Below are 19255 nucleotides of genomic sequence, written 5' to 3'. Positions count from 1 at the left end.
AAAATCTCCTGATTGTAATTAAAATTCTGCATGCTTTTTTATTAAACAATGTAAATCATTGTGCATCATAATCCATAGCTCTGCTCTTCTGCCACTGTTTTAAAATGTCTGATTACTGAGCTAATTGCTCAGGCAGGTTGTTTTTAGACTGTATAATGCATTTATGGGTTATATATCTCTGTCAAAATAAGTATTGGATTAATCTTGGCTCCTCATCTACTTGTTGAGAAATTGTTTCCTCAGTCCAGACAGAAGCTAAAGTCAGGGACAGCCTCTAAAAGGGGTTAAAGGGTGAAGGGCAGGTGAGAAAGGATGAAATCCCAGAGACAAAAAGCAGACATCTCACTAGAAGATTGGCATGAGTTACAGAATGCAAGCCTGTGTAGCTGTATTTCATCAGCATATCTGCAGCTGTAATCTGTGTTGCTGCAGACTGTAGGGGAAACAAACACTCTTGGGACAGACAGAGTCTATCACTATGCCTGTCCAGAATGGTAAATAATTGTTCAGAGACTTTTTTAGTCACCTTTGTTCCAGAAGTACTTGCAAGTCAAAGAGAATTACAGGATGCAAATCAGAAATTCTCAACTATGGGTCAGCACATCCACAAAAAGATACAATTCAGCTCACACTCTCCCCTAGGAGAAATCCCTGACAAATCTCTTTTAAACTCACTCCCGATATATTGGGCATATTACAGAAGAATTTTTAACAGCACTGATTAATATTTTCAGCAACTGTAAATTGTCCCATGCACTGCCTGGTGCTGGCTCTGCCAGCTGGCCCTCAAGGGCTTTTCTGGTCCTGTTCCCTGCCATCCTACAATTCTGTGTTTGTAGTTTGAAGAACAGAATAGAAATCAATAACTGTCCAGGCCAAACAGCTTCCTCTTAATTGTAATGCTTTAAAAATGCAAAGAGGTTAAAGTCTAAACCTCTTTTCTTTGAAGGTTTGAAAGCTGCCAGCAGAAAAGATCCCCAGATTCTTATGGTACAAATTCCTAAGACATCTTCACTTTGAGACAGAAGGCAAGAAGAGAAGACTTATGGTAAAAGAAAGGTCAAAATTTACATCCCACCATGTCATAGTGATTACCCTTTGGGCACGCCTGTACCCTCGGGGTATGGTGCTTTTGGCTAAATACCTTTCTATCTCTCCCCAGATGAATGAGGCCTCACCATGGGAGAATGGGGCTCTTGTTTCATAGTTAAAGGAGGCAAATATTTGACAGACTCACAAGAGTCAGGTGTGCCAGCAAGGAACATCCAGAGGTGACAGGAAAAAAAAGTGAGGTGCTGAGAACACTGGCTGGGATGCCACGTGCAATAAAAACATCACTAAGCTTCACATGGGCTTCAAAAATATTCATGAAATAGCAACTGCTAGATTCAAACACAGCATCTCATGAAAAAGATCTGTTGTCATGATATAAGTCTGATATTCAACCCCAGCTACACAAATACCCACAAGAGAACTCACCAAAAAGAAGAGGAAAGCAGAGAAGTGTGACAAAAGCATCAGTCTCCATGCATCAAAAAGTAAAATTCAAATAGATTATTTTTTACAACAAAATAACATGATATAAGCCGCAAGGGAAAGTGAACAAAGATCAAAGAGCAAGTAAGAGACAGGCAACATAAACAGGCATCCCCAATATCTAGAAGTCAAAGAACAGCAGCATACAGCACCAGAGCATCTTAAAAAAGCTGTCATGTATTTGGGGAAAAACATCCTTTGTGCAAACTTGAAAAAAAGAAGTATTTACATTTAGGAAGCAAGACAACATTTCCTGTGCCTGAAAAAAGCTACTCTCTCTGGACTTTTTATTACTTTTTCTTCACACTCCTGTTTGGTCCCTGTGACAAAAGTACATTTTGTGTCTCCATTGCATGGACATCCAGCACAGGTAACAGTAAGGGCAGAATAATAAAAGACCAACCCATTAGCAAAAAAAAAAATACAGAAGTGACTCCACCAGAGTTCATAACAGACAAATCTAGGACATCTTCAAGATAAAGAACAAAATGACGGTGCTCAAAGACATTTTAAAAGAGAACTGCAACAGCTAGATAATCAATTGCTTTTACATAAAATCTAAAGCCAAGGTGAGGGTTTGGAACAGCAGCACTGACTTAGTGTTTAATGACTTCCTTTCTTAAATTCTTTTAATTATGGGAGCAAATAATCTTGTTTTCCCCATTGCTTTTTCTTCTTTGCATGGGCTAAGGATCACCAGTCGCCCACCAACCACCATCTGAGAAACCTGAAATGGCAGAATGAAATTGTCATATTCCAAATTCCTAAATGTGCTGATTTTGTTCCTGCTGTTGTTCATGTAGTTGTGCAAACAGAAATACATCAGATAAAGAAAGAAAACTAGCACAACTACCTCCCTCCTTTCTCTTTCAACACTGCCCTCCTTGCAGGCACAGTCACTGAACCCAGGGTTACTTTGCCCATGACAAATACCCACCAAACACTGCGAATATGCGCTACAGTTTGCAAAACCATTAGTCATCCTGTTTGCTTTCATCCAATACACAGCCTAGGTTATTTCTATTTTTGGATTCACCTCACACAAGATCTTCCTCCACTTCCAATACCCTTTTCCCTCCTGGTGTGCACTCCTGTTGACTCCTCTGGCCATACATGCTCCTAGTCCCACAAGTGCTGCAGACCTAATATGAACAACTCATGGCAAGTTTTAGAAAAGTATTTTAATAATTCATAAATCATCACATTTAACTGACTGCTCTATCCATAAATAGCAAAGGCTTCTCATCACAAAAATACCAGCTCTGGTTTAGAAAGTCCTTGAGCTGCAAAGTCCTGGAGCCCGGGAGGATGCATCAAGGATATATTGCTGCCACACAGAGCATCCTGTGCAAGGCAGAGCCCTGGCCCAACACAGGACAGCCTTCTTGGAGTTTGTCATCTCCAGGTGGAGCTTCCCACAGCACAGAGATGTGGCTAGTTGCTGAACAAGTGCCTCATGAATTTCAGAGCTACACTGGCTATTTATCTCAAAAGTCTGGATAATGACCCAAATAAATGTTCCTACCAAGTCCTTTCACTTTAAGACTATAATGCTGCATGTTTAGCTTGAAAAGGCGACAAGTCTGTTTTTCCTAAGAAGTAAACCTGAAAATAAGAATCTGAATTCAGTGTTATGCCTTTCCATAGGCATTATTAAAACAATTGTTTACAAACATTTTAAAAAATATCTGTAATAGAGATATATATTATTTCTGATAGGAATCCAGTTCTTTGGCGTCCATGATAAGAAATTAGATTGTGACTATCTAGAAAAGTAAAGCTAAAAACAAATGCTACTTGAGAAACACAGTGAGTAGGTTGAGAAACCAAAAAACAGCTTTGCAAACGAGGACGAGCATCTCAGATCATGCTTGGTAGGAAAGAGATTAGAAGTAATTTAAAAAGCAGCTATATGGAGCAATAATTTTGAAAGTAGCAGATAAATTTAAAAAAAACCCTTGATCCTCTTTAATTTTGCTAGAGAGTTCACAGCTAGAAATATTGGTGAGGCTACCTGGAGTGAGAAGCATGATACCCAAATGTAAGATGCTCAAAAGGAGAACCAGAATTAATAGATTCAGGAAAGCTGAAGCCCAGGCATGGCAGGATGTGCCAATATAGGGGAAAACTGGCAATTACTAAGTAGACAGGCACAAAAGAAACCCAGAGACTTCTGTGGGAAATACAGTGTAAAGCTAATGTAGGGAGAATAATATCTAAAATAAATTATGCCTCCTCTGCTTTTTTGTCTTGGACACACACACACACACATATATGTGTGTGTGTTCCAAAATAACTGCCTTAGAGGTATTTGTTTGTACCCCAGGAGGGACCTGTCTGATGGAAGATTAGCTGTCATTATGGTCAAACAAGGAAATTGCAGTCAAATAGCTGCATAATTTGCCTCTATTCCTCTGGAGAGATGGAACAAGAGCTTGCAAATCTTGAAAGAAAGGCCACTGTCTTCTGCAAGAGCCACTTACCAGGCTGTAGTGGCATCACACTTGATCAGACACTAGAATTTCTCTTGCCTGTGAGGATCAGCAAACAAAAAAAAAGCCTACAAGATGAAAATTCTGCTGATGGGGCAAACGATGAGACTTGGTGTCTGATCCCACTGAGGAATTAGAAAAGAAAACTGGTATAAGTTAACAGACCACAGATAGATAAAATTCATGGAAAGTTTGTGCTAGAGTGTCAAGGCTGCTACTTGCAGATGCGTGTAAGACTTTACATCCTGAAGAGGAAATGCACAACTTTCTTTCCTAGAATAGTGTGCAAGAATCTCACATTTGTGCAACTCTCTAATGAACAGAGTTCGTGATCTCTATTCTGAGGTAGTTATTCTTTTGACAGATGGAGATTACAGAGAACCTGAAAGCAAGTCTCCACCCCCAGCAGGCTTAGGAAGGCTTAACAGGAAAATGAATGAGTCAGTCACAGCATTTCCACATGACTAGCAGAAAGGGTTATATTAGAACACACATGGAGAACTACTTGAAGAGAGTGAGGTGAAGCATGAAAACAAAGGTTTCATGTCTCCTAAGAGTCTTGTCCTGTTATTGCAGAGAAAAAAACCTTGAACGCTTGGTAAAAAACTTGCACTTACGCAGGTGGATTATTTGTATGTACAAATGCACACATAGTATCTGTATGAAAAATTGCATATAAAAGTTAGAAATTAAATGACTTTAAGAGTTATGTCCTTGCTCAGAGAGAAGTTACAGGATCCATGCAGGAATTCACAGGTAGGATTCTGGACTTCTGGCACCTCATACATATTGGCAAACACAGCAGCGCTTTCTGACCTTTCCAATCTGTTTCTCCAGGAGCTAAAAACAGTCTGACATGTTCAGTATGCCAGATCTATTCAAGCAGCCACTGGAAAACCCAACTTTTCAATAGTAAGTCCTTCGTGACGTTGATCCTGCTGTAGTGAAGACATATACTGTGGAAAGAGCCAGTGGACAGCTCTGAGATACCGTTGGGAGTTCACAGAGAGTGGAAGAGAGTAAATTTTTAGTGACTTATGGTTGGGCTTGGCATGGAGTTTTCAGGTGTTCCCAACTTGAAATGAGTCTTTGTGAGGACTCTGGCAAGACTCAGCGACAAGTGCTCAGAATATTTAGGGTTTCAAAGTGTTTATGCCTTCCCTAGCCTCCTCCTCATGTTGTAGAAAAGAAAATCTCCTTCCTTACCTAACCATTTACTCCCATGGAATGCAAGATTAGTGTTATACTCCCACCAAAATAAAAATACCCCCAAAAAAAGGGAACACCCAAAAAAACCCCCACCAACAAAAAACCAAACACAAACAAACAAACAAATTAAAATATCAGGCCACAAGAGCACTCAAGCACAAATTACCATATTACATTAAATAGCATCTTTCTCCTGCAAAGAATCAGAGAAATAAACACATCTGATCATTAAATCAAGCCACAGGTGTCAGAATCAGGCTCTGAGTGATCAGTTTGCCGTAAGAAAAGCTGTCAACTTGAACAGGAATGACTATAAACAAGGCTGTTTTGCCCTGGGCGAAAAAAAAAAGGTGGAGAAATAAATGGTTTCAACATCACTTTTTTAAAAGTACTGTTAAAACTGGATTTTACTGAAACCCATGAAGTTTTTCAGGCTTGAGAGAGAATGAGCTTTTAGCAGTCTGGTTAATACAATTTGGTTTTGAACAATGTCATTTGGACAACATCATTACAGAATGCTTCACAATTAATTACATTCAAATAGCAGCTTCTATCCCCTGTGGAGAACGGGATTAATTGGGTCAGATGTAAATATGCATTTCATGGATCCTACTGAACACTTGCCCATCTCACCAATTTACCATGTAATTTGATACAACTGGTGTAGTATGCTCTGGAGATCCACAGGGCGAGCACGGCTGCTAGTGAGGGTAGGAATACGTGGATACAGAGTGCTGGCACTCTCAGCCTGCATTATGCTTGCCTCTAACTGCTCAACCCCTTCACTCTCTTGTAGAAATACTAATTTATATTTACCAACACTGAAATACTTTGATGTTGAAAATGAGGCTTGAGACACAACTCAGAACTGATATGAAGCATCATGACAGATCCCTGGCAATGATGGATCAGAAAGTGTTCCCCTCTGGTGTCTTCACTTCCTCCATTGGAAAGAGGACCTGGCCGTCATAGCAGTGAGAAACCCTGAGACCAAGGCCTTACTGGGTCCTGACTCTGGGCATGGAAAGAGTCAAGATGAGCTACCTACAATTAAAGAACAAAGGAAACAATTTAGGGCAAAGTTGTCTCCTGTGCTGCCTAAGCCTGTATCTTGGGGTTGTGATGGCTTTTCACTCTCTTTCTGGAGTTTTGGGTAGGGGCAGCTTAGGTTAAACGTACTCCTTCTGAAGTGAAGTCTATTTTCCCTATAGTTTTTACCATTAACATATATTTGACAATTTTTTCAATATCCTTTTCTTTTTTTTTTCATTAAATGATCTGGGCCAGAACACATCCAATGAAAGAATCGCCATTTTGTAAAATAATCTGGAAAACAAAACCTGGTGCCTGTGGCAGATGGTTCTTGAAAAGCTACTTGTTGCTTTAAAGCTTCAAAAATAAGAACACCATTTCCTGTCTCTTTCCAACTTCCTCTGCCCTATTTTCAGTTTGCACTCTCCCCTAGGTATAATAAGAAATAAGACATTTGCACCCAGCTGGAGAGTACCTTTCATGAGCTGGAAAACTGCAGAGTTCATTTTTGGTGTGTCTCCTGCTGTTCATGAGTAACTACCAGGACAAACTCACTCGAGTGAAGTACAAACTTCACTCCCTAAGGCTTGCCAGTTTAGAGCTGATCCTTTCAGCCATGGCATACTGGGCAGGTACAAGAGAGGAATCAGAGTTTCTTAAGCAAATTTCCACTGTTGAGCAAGCAAGAAAAACTTTATCCAGTACTCCTGACTTTTCCAGTCCTATCTATCCCATGTGGTACAACAAAGAGTGACTTCATCACTCTAGAGTGGAAATACTGTAATATTGCTGTTCTGTAGCTTTTGTCCTGTCCCTATCTTATTTATATAAGATATAACCATAATTATACATATAACCATAACTATATTTAACCATAAGGAATAATTTGCTTAAGTATTTGCAAGCTGGGCAAGGTGAGTCATTATACTGTATCATGTCCTGCTTGCTGCTTTGGTGCCATGAGTGGTCCCTACAGTTTCAACATCTGTCCCCTGCCCCACAGAGTACTCCTTGTTGTACCAGTGATCAGTTCAGTGGGTATAAAGAGTCATCATTCTGCAGCCTTACCTACTCCTCACCAGTTATCCAGTTCTCTGGTTTCCACCTTTTCTAGACTAGCCACGGTTTCTCCATTCTCCTTTTCTCTGTGTTCCTTTTTTTTGTTTGTTTGCTGTGGTTTCTTTTTGGTTTGGCTTGGTGCTGTTTGTTTGGGGGTTTTTTCCCCCTAGATATTCTAATTTTTTCTCCTGATTTTGTTTTCCTGTTTTTTCTTCTACTGTGGTACCTGGATTCATTACTCCAGCTTGTGTACTGTACTACCCACTTCAATTATTGTTTAGATACTTTGGACTTTCTCAGGAACTGGTATGACATGTTCCATAAACTAGTCTGCCTTTTATTGCAGAATGTTTAATGGCTTTTATTTGGTTTTCAGAATTCTCTCCCTTGAAATACAACTATGCATATTCTCTTCTGTTTCTTGGTTTGGGGTGAACAATCCACCCCACATAGTGCATCATCTTTTTGTGTCTGACACAGTAAAACACAAAGTGCAGTAATTTTTAATCTTTCCTCCTCCAATAAGGGAGGGAAAAGCTTCCATTTCACTTTCAATTACCCTTGTAAACAGGACACTATGAAACTCGATTTTCCTCTTCCACTGTTTCTTTGTCTGTGTTTGCTTTACACTAAAAAAATCTACATTTCCAGTAAGCTTAGTCTCTCCATCTGGTCAGACTGCTCTTATTAGAATCTTTTGATCCATTGCTTGGATCCCATGGCTGAACTGCTTTTTTTCCTACAGGTTGCTCTTTCTTTGGGGAATCATTTCTCTAGATTTGTGCCTAGAGCTAGACAAAGAATTCATATCAAGATAATTTTCAAATTTGAGATAATGGGGTTCTTTTAAATGTTTAAAGTAGATGTGGTATGTCCATTTTCTGAACAATACAGATACTTCCACTGCTATTAACTAGGCCCATTCCTAACCTATTCAAGCTCACAATAAAAAGACAGACAAGGACATTCAGATGAACCCACAAAGTGACATGGCAACATGATGCAATGAATGGTGTCTATTGTTTAACTACAGCTAAATATTCACTGCAGTTGTATGTGAGACTATAACTTCAAGCTAAATGATCATTTTGGTGTATTTATCTTCTCCTGTATTTTTTTCTGCACAGTTACATTAAAGTACTGATGCAATTGCCCTGGAGAAGTAAAAGTAACCACAGTATCTTGAGGCTGTTTATCTACAGCAGAAGCTTCATGCACTTTAATCCATTAAGTAAACAAGACGAGGAAGAGAGAGAGAAAAAGCCATTCAGACTCAGATTCCTATTTTTCACAATGAAACTCATGTGCCTGAGTACATGCTCAGTGAGTACCAAAAATAGCTCAGCAAAAGGGCTTTCCTTGAGCACTTCCATTATTCACATGATGCGGCACCTTACATAACGCGGAGTGTACACATCCTCCCGCTAAATGCGGTGCACACGGATGATAGCAGGCAAACATTCCCACCAGGGACAGTAGTGCCAAGTGCTTTAAAGGCAAAGTCAGGCTGAAGGCACTGATTTTTTTCAATGGGCAAGTCTAGAAAACCTTAGAAAATTATTTGGGAGATCTGACAGAGGGATTTCAGTATGATTAAAATTATAGAAATGGCCTATTAAAGCTGGTGCTACTCAATTCATGTCTCTTCTCCTTTTGAAAGATAGAAATACTGTATTATCTCAGTAAGTTTGTTTGGGCACTTGTGGTACTTGCTTCACCACTGGCAGCTCCATCCAAAGGCCAATAATTCTCTGAAGCATTTGACCAGGTGCTCCCAGCTTTGCCTAGAGGAGTTATCCTTTGCTTCTGTAATCACTTAGTCCCAGACCCAGCTCTTTCATTTGAAAACACCATTTGTGCCTCCCTTTGCTAATCTGCATGCATATGAACCCCCTTGGCTGCAGCATTGTTATTTGTATTGCTCTGTGTTCCCTGCACATGGGATTAAATCTGCCACATCTTCCAGCTGCAGTTTTTCATTCAAGCTATAACATATTGTTTTTAACACTAATGGTCCCAAACTTAACTCCTAGTCTTGGTCACAGTGGTAACCATCACGCATATAATTTAGGAAGTTATCTTAGAGATGATGATATGAATACTAGCATACTGTGACTGATTTTGACTACTGATCATATAACATAATAATCATTGTTTTCAAAAAGGGATGATTGAACCTATCTAAACAGTTCTGCTTCCCTGGAAGTCCATTATTTTGAAAACTAAGAAATCATGTTTGATTAATAAAAATCCTATTTTAAAAAGGAGTTATTTTCTTTCAAATTATCTGGCACCATAAAAATTTAGATTTGCATACAATGAAACTTCACTACATCCTCAGTACCATTAGGCTCCTGACTTCTGCATCCTGTACTCTCTATACCATTATATCCAAGAAATAGGCAACAATTTCTCTCACCATTCAAGCATTGTTACTGATGGGTGTATTTAACTTGAGCAGAATGAACCTTTAGGACAAACTTTGAATGCTTTCTCCAAGAGAAACAGTATGGGGAAGACAGAGTGAAGCACTGATAACCTGAGGATATAGGGATTTTGTGCATGTAGAAGACACCAACAGGTCCTGATAAAGCTGTCTTTTCAAATGGTTCATCTATAATACAATTTCAGGATGATCAACAATACAACCCAGACTTTTCCTAAAAAAAACATTAACAATCTGATGTTTGAGTTAAGAGATTTGGTGGTATCTTAAGGTGTCTGCTTTATGCACTGCTCTGAGGGTTGCAGCGCTATGGACAAGACCCAGCACAATAAAAACAATAACAACCCAGACAATAACAAAAGCAGTACCAGAGATGCAGGCTTACAAAACTGAAAACAGGTATTTTCTTGATCTGTAGATCAAGTTGCAAATCCAGGAATCATGGCCAGGTGTGATTCAGCACCTTTTTTCTCTCCCTAGATTAGCACTGAGTGATGCAGTATACATACTCCACCACACTCTTACACTGCCTTCTCTTGACTATGACTTTTACATTTGCATTCAATGTAAGCTTTGGTTCAGTGAGCAATAGCTCAGCAAGTCAAGTTCCCTGCTTGTGAGGCTTCTTGTGGCACCACAGGCTCTGTTCCTACATTCTCTTCTGTGCATAAACGTCCCTCTCTTGAGCCAAAAATTATTAAGCTGCAACCATGGTAGCATTGCTCCAGAAACCTCTGCCTTGCTACATCTCCTCTGTTGACCTCTCAAGTGTGCATCACTTATGTGATGGGAGTTCTCCGGGGAAAACAATGCCAGAGCAGCTCCAGCTCTTAGGGCTCTGCAGCAAAAGCACTGCAGCGACATGGCCCCTCTGTGTACTGCCCTGGCTGACTGTGCAATGCACAATATTCTAAAGGAGAAGTGAAGTCTCTGCAAGCTTCCCTAAAGGAGGGGATAACCACAACTTACACAAACTTTTGCTGGACGACCAGCACTTTCTGGTTGGTGACGTGCAGCACTGAGTACTTATTTGGACTACTTTTGTAGTTGTATGGCATCAGCTTTTCAGTGGCAGCATACTAATACTGGTCATATCTCCTAGACAGACCCTGATTCTTTTACTTTTTATATTCAGTTTTTGTATATGCATAAATATTATTTCTACAATAGAAAGTATCCAGAAATTAAGGCTCTCCTCTACTGCTTGATATTGTAGCTCTGAAAGTGGATGATTTATTGCACTGTAAACCCTCTATCTTAATTTTGCTTTGTAATACGAACTGTGGGTTTTGCTTTGATTTTGGAAGCTACTAATTCCCTTTACAGTGTACAAATTTCATTGAAATCATCTGCATCTTATAATAACATGACTTTACAGAGCTTGATCAAAGTTAGAGGCTTTTTACAGCTCAATAGTGGCTCAGACAATGTTTTTGTTCTGGGAAATCAAGTCCTGAAAGATTAAAATCCCAGTCCCATTTTATTTAAATGAACACATTTCATTCCTCAGCCACTAGTAGCAAACAGTGAGCTGCACACTAAGCTCATTTCTTTCTCCATCATTGATTTTATTACCTCCACAACTCACCCCTAATCTGGATGTATCAGCTGCTATCATATTGCTTCTGACCTGCTACATGTTACAATGCGTAAAAGATTTCAGCTTCATGGCTCTTCTCCAAGCAAATAAAAAGAAACCAAGGTAATACTTTTTTTTTTTTTTTTTTTTTTTTCCATTCATATCTATTCATACTCCACTAAGCAGGACTCAGGACATCACAATGGGGAAGGCTGCAGGTTGACAGTTCAGGAATAAATACCACAGCAATAAAAACACATTTTGTTATACATACCACATTCTGCTGGAATAAACTCATCTGAAAGGTGACACAATGTGGGCTTTACTGTCTCAAGGCATTTCCTGTGCCCCTCTCTCCCCACTCCATCAATCTATCATTACACAGGACCAAGCTGCTGAATATACATGCACTTTCCTTAAGAGGTTTGGAATGGGGGTGGCATAGTCCAGCCACAGTAAAAACCAAGCATAAGGATGGGCCATAAGAACGTACAACATGAAACTGCTGTTCATGCTGGGGACAGTACTGTGTATTTTGTGGGGGCATTTAGCAAAGAGAATGCAAGAGACTGCTAGTGATGCCATCAAAATGGTCCATTTTGCTGGTTTATGACATCATTGCACATACTAAAACTCTCTTGCTTTCTCTTTCTCACTACAGCTTTACCCTCAAACTTGAATTGCCGATCTGAGTCACTGTCCTGTAAGCTGATGACGCTTTGCTCCGCAAGCCATTCATGCGCCGCACGGACTCAGCGCTCTCATTCCCAACAGCCACAGTCTGAGTCTGTCCCCAGAGTGTCAGCATAGACAGCAGCAGCAAGAATACCACAGCAGTAACATGACAACACACACACACACAACAGGCAAAGAGAAGAACGGCTTGGTTAGAGAAGACCATCATGCAAAACAATGAGAATCACTTTCAAGGCAAAATAAACTGAAAAAATTGTGAGAGGCAAAATCAAGTACAGAGATGCAGAAAATACCTCCTAAAGAAACTGCCTGAGTAACATTGTTCCCTATTTTGAAATTCATGCAATCAGATTAATAAGAAAAAAGCAAGACTATGGAAATGGATAGGAGTGTCTTACTGAGCTGAACATTTCCTTATATTTAATTATGTCATCACCTATTTTGCAACGAATCCGTGCATCACCTGGCTTAGGATAAACACAAGTCTTCTGATGATTTGGTTTTAAATAAATTTGTTTTCACAGTCAGCAAAATAATAGTTTTCTAAGCAGATGAATGACCACTTCCATGGACTAAAATCTCATAAGCTTGAGTAAAGTTGCTGGATACTGTTACTTACCAAGGATGGCTGCTTACCTACTTGTTCACCTCTAAAAAAGGCCTTGCATCCAGAAATGAAATTACAGATGCCATACAGAAGCTTCTGCTGCTGCCATGCTGGGTTTGAAAACAAAGGCTTCCAGTGGCAGTGTGTGTGACCTGTGTACCAGTAGACAGGCAAGCATCTCTGCTCTCTCCTGTAATCTAATCTTCAATGGAATCTCAATTCATCTGACAATAATATTAAACTAGAGAACGGCACTGGATTTCTTCCCAGAGAATCCATCAATCCATCAAATATTACATTAGCTACAGAACATTTATTAGACAGACCTGTCAAAACACAAATGCCCTGTGCCATTGTTGTCATCCCTCTTGTAAAGGAAAGCATTATTTGTGGCTTGTAGCACTCATGGAGCTCAAGCAAATATTTACTTCACCTAGCAAATGTATATGTAGAGTTTGTAATTCCACATTCCCTAGACATGGGAATGATCACGACTTGAATAAAACTCAGTTTAATGTCTACTCTCGTCTTCCCATTTACTGAAAAAAAACAAAGAAAACAAACAACCCAGGACAGATGGACAGACTTCCTAAAATTATTTTTAGACTGACATCTAAGTTAAAAACAATCCTTTCTCCTACATTTCAGTCACTGGCATAAAATTACATGATAATGACACTCACAAAGAGGTCTTTGCTAAACATTTGAAGTTTGCATCTGTCACAAACTGTGAAATGGCAGAATACAGAGAGGAAATTCTCCTAATCCTCCTTTTTAAAAATGCCCATATTTCCTGGTTACAGCTGGGAAGGACACCAGTTGCTAGTGGTCTAAAAGTGAGGGCAGAACTGCCAATCATTGCAATGGGTTGTCCTAGGGAATCTCCCATTTTAGCATAGCTAGCTAAGGCAGCACTAGAAAAGACAGGCCACAGATATATTCTGATGACTGCTCATCTGAATAATACTGTTCCTCTGTCTGCGTCACTGCATCCAACAGTTCCTTAGCCACTGCTGGTGCCACATAGTAGCACAGTATTTATAGAGGTCCAGCTGCCTCAGCAATTGCATGAAGAGAAGAAAATTCTTGGAACTGGTGACCAATTACTGACCTTGGTCAATAACTTCATAAACTGCATATAAACCCAGCAGCTAATCATCAGCTCTTTATCAAGAAGTAAATCACTCAAAAGGAAACTTTAGAAAAAGACTCTCCTACAAGGGCAAGAAGTGAGGTAAGAAATCAACTGCACATGAACAGGGCTGTCAGGTCATATTCAGTGACCCCAGGTAAAGAGCAGCTGTACCTTGTTTTGTCTTCTTTGCCTTCTTCGAAGCCTCAGAAATTCTTTGTGCTGCCGTGAGACAAAGTTGACTGCTGCATATTCCAGCAAAGCAGCAAAGACAAAGAGAAGACACACAGCCATCCAAATGTCAATAGCTTTTACATAAGAGACCTAGAAAGAAACAGGACACAGCATGTTACATCTCAAACTACTTCCTAAACTGAAGATATTGATGTGAAAAAAGTAAACACATTTTTGCACAGCACGAGTTCCATGAGGTGGTTTTTTCTTGTTCTGTGTTTTGATTTGTATATTTATTGGCTAATAACAAATACATAATTCAACTATTAGTAAAATTAGCATCCACAAAGAATGCACTAATGAGCTATTGCCTTTAGGGAAAGATCAGGACTACTTTAACAAAACACAAGTGTTCTTTTAGTCCCAATCAAAGTTTGGAAATAAGAAAACAAATACAAGATATATTCACCCTTTTATGAACCAATTACCATATCGCTTAATTAGCTATATTTGATATGCAAAACCTCAAAGTAAACTCAGGGTATTCTATTGTATGGGCTGATACAACTTTACCAATTAAATATTCCATCCCAGTTCCTTGACCTTTACCCAACATCTTTATAAAAAAAAAAAATCTTCATAGATATTATCTACTAAAAATACCCAAATACCAGCTGCCTCTGTTCTAGCAAAAATCTATTCTGATTTAAATTGACTGGTCCACAATAAAATCAGATATATTACAGCACTGCAATGTCACAAGATTTTTCTCGTATTATCCACACCGGGCCAAACAGTAGCCAATTAATGAGCTACACACTATGCATATCAAAGGTACATTCTCCATAGGTGTGTTTGGTCTCTGCCTTTCTTTGTAGTCTTGCGGTTTTTAAGCAGAGATGTTATGATTAGGTACCAGCAGGTTGTCTCTGTTGTTTATCAGGCATTACCTCCTGAGTGGAATTACAATGATCTGACTCAATGTGTACAATGTGCATGTGAGCTAGTTGCATAAACTACTTTGACATAAATAAATCAAGGAATGGAGAAGAATGGGCATATCTAGGATGCAAGACATTTGAACTGCTTTACCTGTCTTCTCTACAATGAGAGCAATCACACCCAAACAGAATTTCTTCTTCATGTCTATAAGGAGGAACTTTGAACACCTCTGTAAGCAGAGGCACCCGGAGCTTTACTCAATTCTCTAAATAATAGTATCACAAATTGACACATTAGGTAGCTACTATCCATTTGCTAATTCAGCAGAGCACAAATCTTCAGAATCTCACATTAACCAGCCCCCTGGAGAGGTCTTAGATACTCAAGGTCACCTCAGTTTGACAGAGACCCATGGCAACCCCACACAGCTGAATCAAGACAGGCCAAATGGATTGTACCTAAACCCTGAAATATTATAAACATTTGAATAATAACCTGCAGGCAAAACATTTCAATGCAGTCAAAACACACAGTGGTCTGAAAAGGCAGCAGAAAAGGATGTTGTGCTCCTGACACTCATGTTTAGGAGATCAAATCTCCACCTTGGAAAACTCCACCTCTATCCTTTGCATACTATTCAAAATGACCTCACTCTTCTGGCTGGAAACCATTCCATGACAGAAGGAATCACACCTCTAGGTGTAAATTGCACCTCTAGGTGCAAATAGGCTTTGCTCCTATTTGCCATGTGCGTGAATAGCATCATTTTCCAAAGTCCACAGAAAATCTTTTGTTAATGTTAAATGCAATATACTGCACTATGTGCTTCAGCAAACAATATGAGCAGAGGAACTGGCATTTAAAACACTACAGAAATAATACAGAGCTTCATTCTGCAGATCCTGAACACTGAGAAGGACTTTTTAGAGGAGCCACGCACTGTTATTCAGCCTGCATCAGAGGGACATGTCTTTCAGTAGCAATAGTGCAGATCCACATGGCAATGTCCACCATACAGCTCTCATAGGCTGACATGTAGCAGGCTGAGGTGACACCATGAATCTGTGCCTTTCAATTAGATACACAGCAGGTGTGTAGTTCACTCTCCCACGCATTAAAAATTGTACAAGTTACATCTTTACTGAGCAGCTGTGAAAAACAGAGAAAACTCGACAATGTCCCAGACTCTCTGTGCCACAGGCTGAGGCACAGTAGGAATCAAGTCACTGTAATTTGCGTAAAATGCAGCTGAGATTAAATTGTTTTTTGTTTTCCTTGAAGGGGCAGCTTGTTTCCTTTACAAAGGCCCTTAGGAGATGTATTAGACATGAATAAACAGCTGGACTGTGCTGTCAGAGACAGCACAACGCAGGGAGCTGAAGTCAGAAGAATCAGCATTTCTGACTGTGCAAATTCTGTCCTGGTGGGCCTAAAGCAGAGCAAGCAAAATGATAAAGGAAGCCCTGAGTTAACCGTCCTGCCACTTACACTGTGCTACCATAAATCTACATAGCTGCTGAGCTAGCTGGATTATTTTAAATCCAGCCATTGGGCTGGAATCAGAGAATCACGATATCCTTGGCAGACACATTGTTTGTTCTATTGTTTGGCCAGTGCCACACCATGGCACAGCTTTAAATGAGAAAACAGAAAGCGATTGCTTCTAGCACTATACTAAAAAGAAATAAATGGTAAAATCCTGCGATGAGTAAAAGTTGACACCTTTGTTTTCAAATCAGTTTATGCAGTTTACCTATGAATCTCCTGTATATACAGAATTGTGCTGCTCAAAGCCTAAAAACCTATGGAATTTTCTGATATGCTTGTAGAAGCTGGAGTCTGCAAAACTGAGTAAATCATAGCCTAGACGCATACATTGCTAAGGCAGGTTCTTCCATCAAACCCAAAACCAGTGTTATCAGCTAGGGGATTTTCCCTCCATATCATAGTGTAGAATGAAAACTGATATGTTTGTTCAACTTAAAGGCTTCTAGCATCTGCTTTGATAAGACTGATCAAACAGCTGATCTCCAGCTTCCTCAGCTACCATGTCCATGCTTCATGCTCCATAGTCACTGCTGGGTACATGTAGAACAGTACAGACTGATTTTTGTTGGAGGTTTCTTCTCACCTAAATAAAAAAGCACTATGTACATGTGGGGATTTTTTTTTCAATTAATGCTAAGAAACAAGAAATTTTAGGACAAAATTATTCTAAGTGGAACATAGATATCTACTCTATAGTCAAATAAACCGTACTCTAAAAATGCCAGTCTCTCCTTTTTGGCCAAGGCTGGAGTTTTGGAAGGCTATTTCGGGTATACAGATATGTGATATACAGTAACTTTGGGTAGATAAAGCCTATAAATTATCTCTGTTAGCCAGTACCTTGATTTAATTCTGTTCAGAGCAGAGCAGAATAACAGAAATGATCCCACTTATGTAATAGAGATGGTTACCTTAGCATTTGCCACCTTTCCCATAATTTCACTTGCAGCACAGAATGCATCAACAATACAAATTCCAAGTTGACATTTTTAAGCTAACATGTATAAAATGAAAAATAAGTGAGGTTGTTTTTCAAAGCTAGACCTTGTAAAACTGTCTCTGAAAAGCCTGTAACATCGACAGCACACTGGCTTCATTTACTATAAAATAGAAGTAGATATTTGGGAACTCTGCCTTGTTCAGCGTTATCATGTTCAGAAAGCTCCATAAGATTTTCTTGTCCTTTTCTTTCTTTAAATAGCTGCTCCATTTCTTACTGCATGTTGCCAAGCTTCCTCCCTAATGCTGTTTGGGAGGAGGGGATTTAATGGCTCCCACCAACAAAACCATAAATTACATCAATTATTCAGATGCTTTGTAAATGTTTTAGGGCCAGCTATTGAGGGAACTTTTTCAGAATTAGAGCTGTCTGCATCAAGAGCCAAGTATGGTAAGGCTAAGTATAGTAAATGTGACAACATTTCTTTCCCTTCATAATTTTCCTCATTTGTTATTTGGCCATACCCACTATATAAAAAAGGACCAGTTTTTTCTCCACAGAACACTACTGTAGCATCAACGATCCCAATGAAGTTCCTGGAAATGAAAGTACGAGGAGAAATACACTGTTTGTGAAGGACTTGCGGGGATTAAACTTTCCACTTCTCAAACTCTTTTTATATCACTGCTGTAACTCTCCCACAGCTCTTGGGCCCCTTTCAGCACATTGCCAAGTGTCACCACCAGAATGAAGAATTGCTTTAGTAGAGATAATCCAGGGGAAAACATGGTCATGGGTCCTGCAGCTCAGCAGATGTCATTTGTTGACATTTTTGTATCAACCCAAATGTGAGCTCTGTTTTTTCCTACAACACCAGCCAGTCTCGTGAGAATTCAGACAACTGCTTTAAACTCTCTGATTCTATCAAACAAGTGTAAAATGGAAATAAAGACACATCCCTCCACTTCCTAGGGTTCTGCACTGTGAAAATAACTTCAATATGCAGTGAAAGGTACTCAGTTAGTGTTAAAAAACATACATTCACTTATTTTGGTAGGTAGAATCTTATGAAAAAAATAGCTTTTATTTATGATATGAATCCACAAACCTCTGTTTTACATAATGCCATATTATAGGCAAGGTTTTTTAAAGAATAAAACTTTCAGCTACCATGAAATCTTAGAATTTGAAAATAACTTCTCCCATGCATTAAAATAAACTTTTGGGGAAAAAGGTTTCAAAGAATTTTTCAGACTGGAAAGGTGGAAATGGAACAAAGTATAATTTACATCAAAACTAAAGCAAAAGTTACTTTAAATGAATAGGGGGCAATTTTCAAAACAAAACAAGAAACAAGCAAGAAATATTTAATTTCAACAAGGTGAAAAAAATTCTACTACCCTCCCTCTATTACTCAGATTTCATATGAAAGTATTCACCTAGCTCAGCAGGCATTCACAAGTTGTTCCAGCTACCCAAAATTGCCTTTTTTTAGTGAATAAACAATTCATCCAAAAATTTTTGCTCTATTTATATTGCTGGTTCTGCCAAGTCATGAGATGCTAAACCTCCCACTCACTGCTGATGCAGAAATAAATGCTGACTGCATTCAAGACAGGAAATGTATGGGAAACTTTTATGGTTTGTTTTTCCTTTAAAAATAAAGAGAAATTTTCTTCAAGTCTTTGAAGAAGACCAGTGAATTAAGGTATTTCCAAAGACGTTCAGAGAGCCCCCTGGGCAGGAGCCAGAAGAGGTGATCACAGGCAAGTAACAAAATTCAGTAGTAGGGCTAATAGCTATTTTTGTTGTGCTAACCAGGCCAAGATGCCAAAAATACAGGCCTGGTTTGTGAGTGGTCAC

At 39.2% G+C, this 19255-nt stretch overlaps 1 protein-coding gene across 4 annotated transcripts in view; it reads right to left on the bottom strand.

Annotated features, from left to right (window-relative positions):
- The window catches only part of GLRA2 (glycine receptor alpha 2), a 129212-nt gene that overhangs the window by 14032 nt on the left and 95925 nt on the right, over positions 1 to 19255 (bottom strand). For all 4 annotated transcript variants that reach the window (XM_066176852.1, XM_066176851.1, XM_066176850.1 and 1 more), the window contains exon 8: positions 13963 to 14112. In XM_066176852.1, the coding sequence (XP_066032949.1) occupies positions 13963 to 14112 (150 nt within the window). The remainder of the gene's footprint in view (positions 1 to 13962; positions 14113 to 19255) is intronic.

This window comes from Chamaea fasciata, unplaced genomic scaffold (assembly GCF_029207755.1).
Source record: "Chamaea fasciata isolate MVZ Bird 193981 ecotype frontalis unplaced genomic scaffold, bChaFas1.0.hap1 SCAF_2, whole genome shotgun sequence".
Taxonomy (NCBI): domain Eukaryota; kingdom Metazoa; phylum Chordata; class Aves; order Passeriformes; family Sylviidae; genus Chamaea; species Chamaea fasciata.
The sequence above is the reverse complement of the archived record's forward strand: the minus strand, read 5'-3'. Positions and strand labels throughout refer to the sequence as shown.